At 46.6% G+C, this 13,581-nt stretch overlaps 1 protein-coding gene across 3 annotated transcripts in view; it reads right to left on the bottom strand.

Moving 5' to 3' along the window:
• LOC147115250 (myelin basic protein-like) overlaps positions 1–13,581 on the bottom strand; it is a 221,236-nt gene that overhangs the window by 168,863 nt on the left and 38,792 nt on the right. For all 3 annotated transcript variants that reach the window (XM_085993637.1, XM_085993635.1, XM_085993636.1), the window contains exon 2: positions 6,409–6,480. In XM_085993637.1, the coding sequence (XP_085849763.1) occupies positions 6,409–6,480 (72 nt within the window). The remainder of the gene's footprint in view (positions 1–6,408; positions 6,481–13,581) is intronic.

The following is a 13,581-nucleotide window of genomic DNA, read 5'->3' as shown; positions in this document are numbered from 1 at the left end:
AAGAACATGAATAGTTTAAGGTCTCTTAATGGTTAGGAACATAAGATCAGGAGTAAACCTTTCAGCCCCCTCAAGATTCTTCCGACATTCAATTAGATCATGGCTGATCTGCGTCTTATATCCATCCACATCCCTTAATACCCTTGCCGAACAAAAATCTAATCAATCTCCGTTTTTGAAATTTTCAACAGCTTTTTTTGGGGGAGAGTGTTCCAGATTTCCACTACCCTCTGTGGGAAGAAGTACTCGCCGATATCACCCCTGAACAGTCTGGCTCTAATTTTTTTTTTCCAACAAGTTCAGTGTTTGAAAGCGGCACCAATCTTTTTATAGACATTATTATCGTCTCTGCGGTACCCGCAAATCAAAGCATTCTGCTCTTTGAATGCAGTGAACCACAGGAGGCTCTGGGAGCCGATGTCGTCGGGTCATCATATTTCTGTGCCTCCGCTTTAAAAACGGAGAGAATATGGCAACATTCTTTTTTCTTAATTTGCTTGTGCCGGCTCTTTGAAAGAGCCATCCAATTATTCCCACTCCCCCTGCTCTTTCCCCATAGCACTGCAATTTTTTTGCTTTTTAAGTATATCTCTTTTGAAAGCTACTATTGAAACTGCTTTCACCACCCTTTCAGGCAGTGCATTTCAGATGTGACAACTTGCAGAGTGAAAAAAAATTCTCATCTCCCCCTGGCTTTTTTGGCCAATTATCTTCAATCTGTTTCCTCTGGTTACCGACCCTCCTCTCAGTGGAAACAGTGTCTCCTCATCTACTCAAAACTTTTAAATATCTCTATTTGAATCTCCCCTTAACCGTCACTGCTCTAAGGAGAACAATCCCAGTTTCTCTCCACATGACTGAATTCCCTCATCCCTGGTACAGGAAACTCTCTTATCCGGCACCGATGGGACCGGCGTGGTGCCGGTTTATCAAAAAGTCCGGATTACAGAGAGTTATAGTTAAAAAGGCACGAGAGCTCTGTACACAGCAACAAATCCAGGCTTCCCTGTTGCTTAGCAACAGCTGCAAGAACCCCGGCCACAGACCAAGCGTCCCTGTTGCTTAGCAACAAGTGCAGAAACCCCCGATTACACAGCCAAGAATCAAGAAACGACCATTAATATGAAGAAAAACTTAACTGAACCTACTCCTGAATTTTGCCGGTTAACCGAGATTTCCGGTTGTTTGGGTGCCGGTAAATCGAGAGTTTCCTGTACCATTCTGGTAAATCTCCTCCGCACCCTCTTCAAGACCTTGATATCCTTCCTAAAGTGCGGTGCCCAGGATTGGACGCAATATTCTAGCGGAGGTCTAACCAGTGATTTATAAAGGTTTACCATAACTTCCTTGCTTTCATACTCTCTGCCTTTATTAATAAAGCCATGGATCCTGTATGCTTTCTTAACAGCTTCATCAACTTGTCCTGCCACCTTCAAAGAATATATATACACACACATATTAAATAATAAAGGCTGTATTTAAGTCAATTTATTGAGCTGAAAGTCTTTCAGTACCTTTATCCTTCAATATTATTTTAATACCATTAACAGGCAAGTCCTTTCAGTAGCAATGCGCCTCTAAAACCAACAGCTACTACATAAGGACCTTGTTCCTCATTGACCGCTTTCACAGGCTCAACAGTCATTTAATTGACTTGAGACAGGGATTAGGAGAACAAAGCCTTCAACTATCCTGCTGGCACTGTTCATTGTCCCTGGGTGCAGGCAAACATCAATTTGGAGCTTCAAATGCAACTCGGCAATAAAAACGATGAAAAGTTAATCAATTTGTTTAATATTAAAATAAAACGTACAGGCCAACTGAACAACGTCTGGTGTGTTATTGAACAATACAGAGCAGGAACACTTGAGAGTTCATGTCCTCGCCTATGTTCAGTCAGCTGATCGCAGCAGGCTATGCTCAAAGTACTTTGATTAGTCTTAGTGTCCTTGGTCTGGGGTGGGGAGGGGGCGATGCTCTTTGGGTTTTTGCTGTTGATTGCTAACTGGTGATGGAAACTGTACGTTTGGACAATAGGCCCAGTGGTGATGCAGGCAGTTTGAATAACCTGCCAACATTCGCGGCATCTCACTCAGCTAATCCTGTTGAAGGCTAGACGGAGGGCATCTGTGCCCATGTAACAGTGGGCCCGATATCTACAGGGAGGGAGTGGGTGAGCGTGTTTGCGGGAAGTGTCGAATTTAATGGCAGGACCACATTATCATTTTTTTTCCTTCCGTTTCCCGTCCGGCAGCCAGACAGATTGACGGGCATTTGGGAGGAAGGATGCTACAAATCAAGGGGAGGGGTGGGGGGGCGGTGGGTGAGGAAGAGAGAGTCAATCGGGAGGGAGAGCACGTGAGATTAGGTCTTGGTGTGGGGCGGGGGAGGCAGAGAGTGGCAATCGGGGGGGGGGGGGGGAGAAAAGGGGGGGAAGGTCACCGATCGCGGTGGGGGAGAGAAAGAGAGGGGCTATGATCGGCAGGAAGGAGGCCGGAGGCTTCCTCGAGGGGCGAGTACTCCTGTTCCTCCTGGCCCACAAGGAGTGCTCTGCAAAAGCACTTACCTTGTGGAGCAGTCAGCTCCCGTCTCCCTTTGACTGCCGGGTTTCCTGACTCCTGGGAAACCCGGCTGGCAACTGTTACATTTAAAATCTAGCGCTAATTGCACTGTGGGAACCGGATTTAAATACGTGAAGGATGTGTCCCGCCTCTTGAGGGCAGGGCACTCGCACGGCGCGCTACCTAACGGCGTCAAAATAGTAATGGGCACGTATGGGGCGCATTCCCAGCTTAAATTTTAACATCCCCCCTTGACTGTCATGGTGGTGTTAATATCGAGGCCAGTATCTCACCATGGGTCACTGTTTACAAGAAGAAGATATGGAATATGTGTGATGGGGTTTGGGGGGGGGGGGGGGGGGGTGGGGGTGGTGAGAATAAAAAACTAGGGGGGGCTAAATTTGGTTGATTTGCGCCTTCCGTTAGCGCCCTAGGGCGCGCAAATGAACTAGCGCCTGGGCGCAGCGCCTCCCACAAAATTCAGTGGGAGGTTAGCGGCACCGCTAAACCGTTAGCGCCATGCTGCGCCACCGGCATTGACATCGTCGTGCGCAGCGCCCCGGCTGTAATATTGGGTGGCGCCCCCCGACTTACCGCCGGCCGCTATGTCCGCCGGGATCAGGGGGGCCTACCTGCGGCCGGGGTGGCACTAGATAAAAGGGAGGGGGGTGGCAGGCGGCCATTTTTGTTGCTGGCCGCCTGCCAGCACCAGCCCCCTCTGCCGTCCCCAGTGAAGCCCTCCTGCGGGGTGCCAGCTGCTCTCCGTGAGTCCGGACTAGTTTGCCGGCACTCCCGATCCCTGGTGGCCTAGCTGGGCGCCGGGACGTGCTGTGCCAGGCCTCTCCCCTTTAATAAGGGGAAGGCGGCCTGCAGTACGGCGGCGCGACGTGCCGCAGCGCCAGCACCCCAAGAGGGACGTGGGGCGCTTCGAGTTGCGCCCTTCCTCCCTCTCGAGACACCATCTGGGAAAATCGGCTGCGGGGGCACTAACTTTTTCGGGTTAGCACCCCAGCAAAGGTAGGGGGCGCTACCCAATTTTTACCCCATGAAATGTAAAATATATTTCCCTCAATTTATTTTAAAAATAAAGTGGTCATCTGTTTTTCAAAACAAGTGATTGTCAAACTAATCATTTTTCTTCTTCTCCCCGTTAACAGAGCCAGTGGAAAACCTTTTTTCAAAATATTAATAAGTCACAGGGGTACTTTAGATCAAAGATAACAGGGATGAAAGCGAGATGCTGGCATTCTGTCTATACTCATTACCTTCTGATGACCTGCTCTGATTAAACGCAAATTAAAACAAACATGCTTATATAGTAGGGTGGCCAACTCTGATGTGATGAAATCTCATGGATTGCGTCCAATGACCTCGTGCCTCCAACTGCTCCGCCCCCACACACCGGTTGATGGCGGTTTGCAACATGCCCAACCTCAGGGCACTCCACACCAATTGGAAAGCAAACAGACACTCCATTACCCGATTAGATGATTCTTACATAGAAACATAGAAGATAGGAGCAGGAGTAGGCCATTCAGCTCCTCGAGCCTCTTCCGCCATTTAATGAGATCATGGCTGATCATCCAAATTCAGTACCTTGTCCCTGCTTTCTCCCCATATCCCTTTAGCCTTAAGAAATATATCTAACTCCTTCTTGAATATATTTAATGAATTGGCCTCAACTGCCTTGTGTGCTAGATAATTCCACAGGTTCACCACTCTCTGGGTGAAGAAATTCCTTCTCATCTCAGTCCTAAATGGCTTACCCCTTATCCTTAGACTGTGACCCCTGGTTCTGGGCGCCCCCGCCATCAGGAGCATCCTTCCTGCATCTAGTCTGTCTAGTCCTGTTAGAATTTTATAAGTTTCAATGAGATCCCCTCTCATTCTTCTAAACTCTAGCGAATATAAGCCTAATCGGCCCAATCTCTCCTCATATGTCATTCCTGCCATCCCAGGTATCAGTCTGGTGAATCTTCGCTGCACTCTCTCCATGGCCAGAACATCCTTCCTCAGATAAGGCGACCAAAACTGCACACAATACTCAAGGTGTGGTCTCACCAAGGCCCTGTACAACTGCAGTAAGACATTCTTGCTCCTGTACTCAAACCCTCTCGCTATGAAGGCCAACATACCATTTGCCTTCTTGACCGCCTGCTGCACCTGCATGCTTACCTTCAGCGGCTGGTGCACAAGAACACCCAGGTCTCGTTGCACTTCCCCTTTTCCCAATCTATTGCCGTTCAGATAATCTGTCTTCCCGTTTTTGCCACCAAAGTGGATAACCTCGCATTTATCCACATTATACTGCATTATTCTTGACTGCCTTCCCCAGCCCCGCATTTCCCAGTATTTTTGTAACTAAATGAAACAAACGCTTTCAAAAGAAAATGAAAGAAAAACATTTATTGTATATATTTGATTTTTCTCCTGGGTTTGCTCGCAGTGGTGTCCTGGTATTTTACCTTTAATTCCTGGAGGCTCCAGGGCGATCCTGTGAGGGGAAGGCAACCCTATACTTTATCCTCAAGTGAAGCCCATCAAGCTTGTAGGTTCTGAAAATAGTGGCCAGACCATAGGCCTACAATCAGGCAGCACATCCAGCATGCACGGAAAGAGTTGCAACGCCGGACAAAACAGGGCGGGAGCCTGGTGCAATAGCTTCCTGTTTATCTAGCAAGTCGGCTGCCACCACACCACAGCTTTGTTTCATGAATCATACATACATCTCCAAATAAGGAGGCTTTGGAAATCTTGTGGTAACAAATAATTGGAAGCAGATTCAGCAGAGCAAGATGCTCTGCCCAAAACTGGCCAGGAAACTCTCATTGTTGTGATGCTTAAAGTATCAGGTGTCAGCCGTGGCACAACGGGCAGAGCTCTTAGCTCAGAGTCAGAAGATTGTGGGTTCGGAGCCTCCACTCCAGACACTTGAGCAGAAAAATGCAGGCCGACACTCCCAATGCAGTAACTGAAGGAGCGCTGCACTGTCAGAGGTGCCGTTTTTTGGATGCGACACAAAACTCTGTCTCAGGTGGACGAAAGGATCCCACGGCACTATTTTGAAGAGGAGCCGGGGACTTTGCCCCCGGTGTCCCGGCCGATATTTACCCCTCAACCAACATCACTAAAAACACAGATTATCTGGTCATTATCACATTGCTGTTTGTGGGAGCTTGCTGTGCACAACTTGGCTGCCACGTTTCCTACATTACAACAGTGACTGCACTTCAAAAGTAATTCATTGGCCGTAAAGCGCGTTGGGACATCCGGAGGACGTGAAAGGTGCTATATAAATGAAAGTTCGTTCTTTCTTTCTAACTGGATTAAAAAAGTGAATCAAAATTCTATCCAACTATTAAACGACTTTACACCATGTCTAATTTTAAAACTGGAGATATACTAAGGGCAGCACGGTGGCATAGTGGTTAGCACGGTTGCCTCACAGCGCCAGGGACCCGGGTTCAAATCCGGCCTCGGGTGACTGTTTGTGTGGAGTTTGCACATTCTCCCCGTGTTTGCGTGGGTTTCCTCCGGGTGCTCCGGTTTCCTCCCACAGTCCAAAGATGTGCGGGTTAGGTTGATTGGCCATGATAAAAAATTGGCCCTTAGTGTTAGGGGGGATTAAATATGTGGGGTTACGGGGAATAGGGCTTGGGTGGGATGGCTGTCGGCGTAGGGACCGGGTGCTAGGGTTTGGATGATCAGCCATGATCTCGTTGAATGGCGGAGCAGGCTCGAAGGGCCGAATGGCCTGCTCCTATCTTCTATGTTTCTATGTTTACTATGCGCATACACTAAAAAAAAAGAGACAATTCACATCAGTAAGTAGAGCAGGTGTCCTTACTTTGGCTGGCTGGTCACTAGTATGATGGGATTCATGTTTACCAGACTGGTTGCCCATTCTGACCTTTTGGAGCTGTGAAAGAGAAAAAAAATACAGCACGTTATTTGACATGGAAAACATTAAAAATGATAACTTGAGACTCATCTGTCACTTTTGTGGGTGTAATTATATTTGGATGTACATGAATCACAGGAAGTTAGCATGCAGCGACAGCAAGCAATTAGGAAGGCAAATGGTATGCTCGTCTTTTTTGCAAGGGGATTGGAGTACAAGAGTAAAGAAGTCTTACTACAATTATATAGGGCTTTGATGAGACCACACCTGGAGTACGGTGCACAATTTTGGTCTCCTCACCCAAGGAAGGATAAATTTGCCTTTGAGGGGGTGCAACAAAGGTTCACGGGATTGATCCCTGGGATGAGAGGGTTGTCCTATGAGGAGAGATTGAGTAGATTGGGCCGATACTCTCTGGAGTTCAGAAGAATGAGAGGGGATCTCACTGAAATGTATAAAATTCTTACGAGGGCTTGACAGGGTAGATGCTGAGTATAAACGTAGTAAAATGTCCCAAGGCACTTTGCAGGAGCATTATCAGGCAAAATTTGACGCCGAGCCACATCAGCTCTGGAATTCCCACCCTAAAACTCTCCGCCTCTCTCTCTCTCTTCCTTTAAGATGCTCCTTAAAGCCAGTCTCTTTCCGAATGCCTCCTCATGTGGCTCGGTGTCAAATTTCATCCGATAAAGCTCCTGAAAAGCACCCAAGGACATTTTGCCACGTTAAAGACACTGTAAAATGCAAGCTGCTGCTGTTATTATACATAATGGTAATGTTATACTAAAATGGCGCAATTTTAAAGGGGGTGCAGGAAGAGAGAGACCTGGGGCTGGATGTGCACAAGTCTTTGAAGGTGGCAGGGCAAGTTGAGAAGGCTGTTAAAAAGCATATGGGATCCTTGGCTTTATTAATAGAGGCACAGAGTACAGAAGCAAAGGAAGTTATGCTAAACCTTTATAAAACACTGGTTCAGCCTCGGCTGGAGTATTGTGTTCGATTCTGGGCACCGCACTTTAGGAAGGATGTGAAGATCTTGGAGAGGGGGCAGAAGAGATTTACTGGAATGGTACCAGGGATGAGGGACTTCAGTTATGTGGAGAGACCACAGAAGCTGGGATTGTTCTCTTTAGAGCAGAGAAGGATGGTTAAGAGGAAATTTGATAGAGGTGTTCAAAATGATTTTGATAGAGTAAATAAGGAGTATACTGTTTCCAATGGCAGAAGGGTCAGTAACCAGAGGACACGGATTGAAGGTGATTAGCAAAGGAACCAGAGGCGACATGGTGAGTAATGCCACAATTTGAAAGTACGCGGTCGTTCCTATATAGAATAAATGCGCACTTTTAAATTGGTTTTCAACCATTTTGTAACAATATTTTACGACTCTTTTACATGCTTTGCCAGACTACTTGTTGAACCCAAAGGGGAACTATGATATTTTCAATTGATTTCCTTTCTTGTGTATGAAGTTAAAAAGGAAAATAAATTCCATGGAATCTATCAACCACCCCTCAACTCCACAATGTTCCACTTGTTTAGCTCACTAATCTTAGCCATGTGAAGAGTGAGGTGAAGTCTGACAAGTCATAATGGGCAAGGGCACGCTCAAAGGTCTTCTAGCAGCGAGTTAAATGGCAGCCTGGGTACAAGCTCCAGGAGCACTCTGCCCACCTGCATGCTTCAGATGGAGAATACAACACAGATAGGGATGGGGAAAATGTTTAAAAATTACCTTGCACAGATAGCCTCAGCCTTTAAAAAAAGGAAATAATAGGTCTGGGAGTCCATGGGGAATGTCCAGTATTAATGAGGAACTAGACATCCCGGGAATTTAGGTCATCTAGACAACTTAGGGAATGATGATGTTAATTTGCCTCTAACAGACAGATAAAGCCGTGCCAGGCTTCTTGTAGCTGCCAGTATGGCCTGACTGTTGGGCATCTGCTCGCTGCCATCTGTCCAGTTTGTATCTTGTAACAGGCCCCTCGGAAGGCAGCAAACCCACGAAAAAAGGAACGAGCATTTTGCTTGTTCATTAAAACACAGAGCATTCAATTCAAATGTTCACCATGTCCAGAAGAGAAATTGTTATCATTTAAAAATTAACTGGGCATGACCAGCTCAGGCATATTATGCCTTGGGCTATTGTCTCACTGTGCAACCAATGAATGTATATGGACATAGTCTAATCTTCCCTTCATACACAGGAACATGGTAACAGGAGGAGGCCATTCAGCCCCTCGAGGCTGATCTGTACCTCAACTTAATTACTCGCCTTCGCACCATATCCCTTGATGCCCTTACCCAACAAAAACCTACTGATCTCAGTCTTGAAAGCTTCAAGAGGCCAGAGGCGGGTAAAGAATTACATAAGAGTCTACAGCATAGAAACAGGCATTTCAGCCCAACTGAACTCTCAGCATTGCAGCCTTGTGTACGTGTGTGGGTCTAGAACTGTGCCGATGAGGCAAACTCAGCACGCCTTAAAGACCAATTCCCGACACAGAATATAAAAGGGGTGAGAGCAATGCATGGAGGTAGCTCTCCTGAAACAGGAACCAAACCTTAAGCATAAAAGGTGCCCGACATTAAACTTGTAGTAAAGATTAAACGTGCTGTGCTTCTGGCCGCGACTCATTGCTGCAGACACCAACACATTCACACACTAGTCCTAATGCTTTAAGTGGCAGTGTTAATTTGTTCCAATCATTGCTCTTGACCGAAAATTACCACTGTGAGCCATGTAGACACCTGTACTTTACATAACTAAGCAGCATCCTAACCTGAACTGCTAGTTTTGGGGAAGCACACTATAAAATTAATAACTGTATTGGGAAGGAGGACTGAAGATTCCTCTCAGTCTACAGGATACTCACCTCCCGACTCACCAAAGCCTTTCCACCATCTACAAGGCACAAGTCAGGAGAGTGGTGGAATACTCTCCACTTGCCTGGATGAGCGCAGCTCCAACAACACTCAAGAAGCTCGACACCATCCAGGACAAAGCAGGCTGCTTGATTGGCACCCCCTCTACCACCAGCGTACCGTGGCTGCAGTGTGTACCAACTACAAGATGCACTGCAGCAACTCGTCAAGGCTTCATCGATAGCACCTCCCAAACCCGCGACCTCTTCCACCTAGAAGGACAAGGGTAGCAGGTGCATGGGAACACCATCACCTACAAGTTCCCCTCCATCCTGACTTGGAAGTAGATCGCCGATCCTTCATTGTCGCTGGATCAAAATCCTGGAACTCCCTCCCTAACAGCACTGTGGGAGTACCTTCACCACAAGGACTGCAGCGGTTCAAGGCGGCGGCTCACCACCACCTTCTCGAGGGCAATTAGGGATGGGCAATAAATGCTGGCCTTGCCAGTGATGCCCACCTCCCATGAACAAATAAAAAAATCTCAAAGTTCCTAATTATTTTCCCTCAATAATTTTCATAAAAACCACCACACAACCCTGCGGAGATTAAAAAAAAGGCTTGAATAAAAACCGAAAATGCGGATAGACCGGTTGTGCGTTTCCAGTATCCGAGAAAAGAAACTCCTCCAAGCTGCTCCCGCATGTTATGGAGGGAGGCAATCTCTGTAAAATATACAATCTGCTGACAACACTAAACCATGCAACTAGTGTAGAACAGATCAATTGTATTCAATTAAAACATGCAATTTAATGTCGATAAAAGCCTTCAGCTGCCTTGGCCCCAAGCTCTGGAATTCACCTCCTTAAATCTCTCTCTCTCCTTTAAGTCGCTCCTTAAAACCTACCTCTTTGACTAAGCTTTTCGCCACCTAATATCTCATGTGGCCTGGTGTTAAATTTTGTCCGATAACGCTCCAGTGAAGCGTTTTGGGATGTTTTACTACGTTGAAGGTGCTATATAAATACAAGTTGTAGTAAGGCAGGAACTATTTACAGCAGGCACTGGACAAAGTCCAATCTCCTAGAGGTATCACGTGCCAACCCCTCAATGGAGAGCACCACTAATATTTTAAAAACAGGGAGTGGCCTACCTCAAACTACATACAAAAAATTAAAAGACTGAAATCATGCCAAGCAAAATAAAAGTACACGGAGACGTTAACCCGCTCGGAGGAATCTGGGCGGGCGGACAGTTTAAAAAAAAATTGTCCGTGGAACTCACTTGCCCACATCCCACCCCAATCCCGCTGGCTCCAATTTTAAACTGCTCTCATGAGCAATCGGGAGGCACACCAGCCACAAACCAGTGGGGCCCTTCTTTAAATAGGCAGATCAGGCTCCCGTGGCGTCACTGGGCATTGGGGGCTCAACTGCTGTTTTAACCAGAGGCCTGCCCAGGAAAGTGGTTGTACCGTTTCCCCACCCCCCACCGCAAACCCAGAGGGAAGGGGAGTTGGGGCCTAAAGAGGCTCAAAGAAAAAAGGTCTTATTTACTTACTTATTTTGACCTGACTTGTGTGGTCAGGAGGAGCAGGAATGCCTCCTCCTCCGGGCCTCATTAGGAATGTTTAGGCCTCCCTTGCCCCGGACTTCCCCTGATCGCAAGGCCCTCTGGAATATCAGAGTGCTGGGGACCATTCCTTCAGACCCCAGCAGCCGTTTACCGCTGGTTTCAGCGGGAGCCTGACTTGAGGCTTGTGCAGGTGAAGCCTCTGGGCCTCACGCCGTCAAGGGCGGGGATCCATGCCGCCAGCCTCGAACCGGCCACCCACTGACTCCTGCCCAGTGTTAAAATCAGGAGCTGCAGTGTCCACTGATCACTGGACACCCCGTACCTGTAGATCATCCAATAGGAACAGGAGGAGGCCATTCAGCCCATCGAGCCTGTTCCACCACTCAATTAGATCATGGCTGATCTGTATCGCAACTCCATCCTCCTGCCTTGGTTCCACATCCCTTAACACCCTTGCCTAACATAAACCTATCATACCCTAGTCCACTCCTCTATCACCCACAGCACCCCTTCCTCTTCCTGTGCAAGCACAGGAGATGCAACACCTGCCCTTATACCTCCCCCCTTCCCACTGTCCAGGGCCCCAAACACCCCTTCCAGGTGAAACAGCGATTTACTTGTACTTCTTGCAATCTAGTATACTGTATTCGCTGCTCACGATGTGGTCTCCTCTACATTGGGGAGACCAAACGTAGATTGGGTGACTGCTTTGCGGAACACCTCCATTCAGTCCATAAGGATGACCCCGAGCTTCCGGTCGCCTGTCATTTTAATTCACCGCTCCATTCCCACTCAGACCTCACTGTACTCGGGCTCTTGCATTGTTCCACGGAAGCTCAGCGTAAACTCGAGGAACAGCACCTCATCTTCCGATTAGGCACTTTACAGCCTTCCGGACTCAATATCGAGTTCAACAATTTCAGATCATAACCTCGGCCCCCATTACATTTTTACTTATTTTTTTATCTACACCTTTGTTTTGGCCCTCTCCCCTCCCCACCTTTTTTTCTCCCCCCCATATGGCAGCTGTCTCCCATTCTGCCAGCGCATTTCCCGCCTAATCTAGACCCGTCTTTTGCCTCCACTAGTCCTATCACCATCTCGTCTCGTTTTGAATACCGCTTAATGTCTCTTCACTTCTCTTTTGTTCTCTCCCAGCCTGGCCTTCAGTCTTGACAAAGGGTTTCGACCCGAAACGTTGACTCTATTTCTCTCTCCACGGATGTTGCCTGGCCTGCTGAGTTTTTCCAGCATTTTCTGTTGTTATTTCGGATTTCCAGCATCCGCAGTATTTTGCTATCATAAACCTATCAATCTCAGTTTTGAAATTTTCAATTGATCCCCAGCCTCAACAGCTTTTTTGGGGGGAAAAAGGAGAGAGTTCCAGATTTCCACTACGCTTTTCACTATTCAGGAAAGATATTCGATGATTCACTGTGAATTTTCAGTCAATGTGAGGCTATAAACATGACTACTCATGTGCTGGGATGGCCTCTTGGGGACCTTTGACTTCAAGCTAGAAAAGTTTTTTTTTTAAACCCTGTATAAAACTTATTACCAAGGCCGCATTGAGAATACTCTACTTCAAAAAGGAACTCCATGCATCGTACCAAGTCTGTTAACTCCTTTAAAAGAGTTAAACATCTAGAGAATAAAAAGGTTAACTAGTCATACATGACCAAATACTCAACAGAGCTCTGGAATCAGACAGTAACATGTTCCAAATAAGCTTATGATGCCATTTTTTAAATAAAAAGGTTCTTCCTGCTGACCCTCTGAAGATAATGGGATCCTTATTTTATGATGGTGCCTGGAGGTCACTCACTTGCCAGTAGCCTGCAGAAATTCAGACGTACTGATGCAAAACCTCACTGAAGACTCAAATAGCCTCATTCATGCTCATTGCAGGCCCACGTGGCTTCCGCTACTAAATAAAAATATCACTTTTAGGGTACCAGATTAAATACTAGGTGCATTGTGCAATCAGACAGAGAGAGACACATACACACACACAAAAAATTCAGTCCGAGTGCTGTGATTCTCGAAATTTACAGTCCAATTTTCAAGCATTTTTCTGTATGTGTTAACTCGTATAGAACGAGATTCCACAGCCTAAAAAAGCAATAACAAAAAAAAAACCCAGAATTTAATATCAAGACAGAACTTTTTTTTTGGAAACATTTTCATGTACTTTTAGGTCACGTGTGTACCGACTACCCACCACCTCAACCTGCTGCAAGGTGGAGTTAGCACTAAACAAGTAATCAAACTCAAACAGCCAAAACCAAACCTGCTCAGAATCATCGTACTTTCAAAGTGTTAATAATGGCGGATAAGAGAACGAGAGAACTTGCATTTATATAGCACCTTTTACAACCTCAGGACATCCCAAAGCGCTTTACAGCCAGCGAAGTACTTCTGAAGTGTAGGAAACACAGCAGCTAATTTGCACACAGCAAGGTCTGACAAACAGCAATATGATAATGACCAGATAATCTGTTTTTAGTGATGTTGGTTGAGGGATAAATATTGGCCAGGACACCAGGGAGAGCTCCCCTGCTCTTCTTTGAAATAGTACCATAGGATCTTTTACGTCCACCTGAGAGAACAGACGGTGTTAAGTCTGTGTGTTCTAGTTGTAATTACTAACACAGACTACAAGATTAAAGTTCAACA

The sequence above is a fragment of the Somniosus microcephalus genome, chromosome 7, assembly GCF_052327205.1.
Source record: "Somniosus microcephalus isolate GS21.2 chromosome 7, FLI_Smic_1.0, whole genome shotgun sequence".
Lineage (NCBI taxonomy): Eukaryota > Metazoa > Chordata > Chondrichthyes > Squaliformes > Somniosidae > Somniosus > Somniosus microcephalus.
Note: the sequence above shows the minus strand (reverse complement) of the source record. Positions and strands in the feature narration are given on the sequence as shown.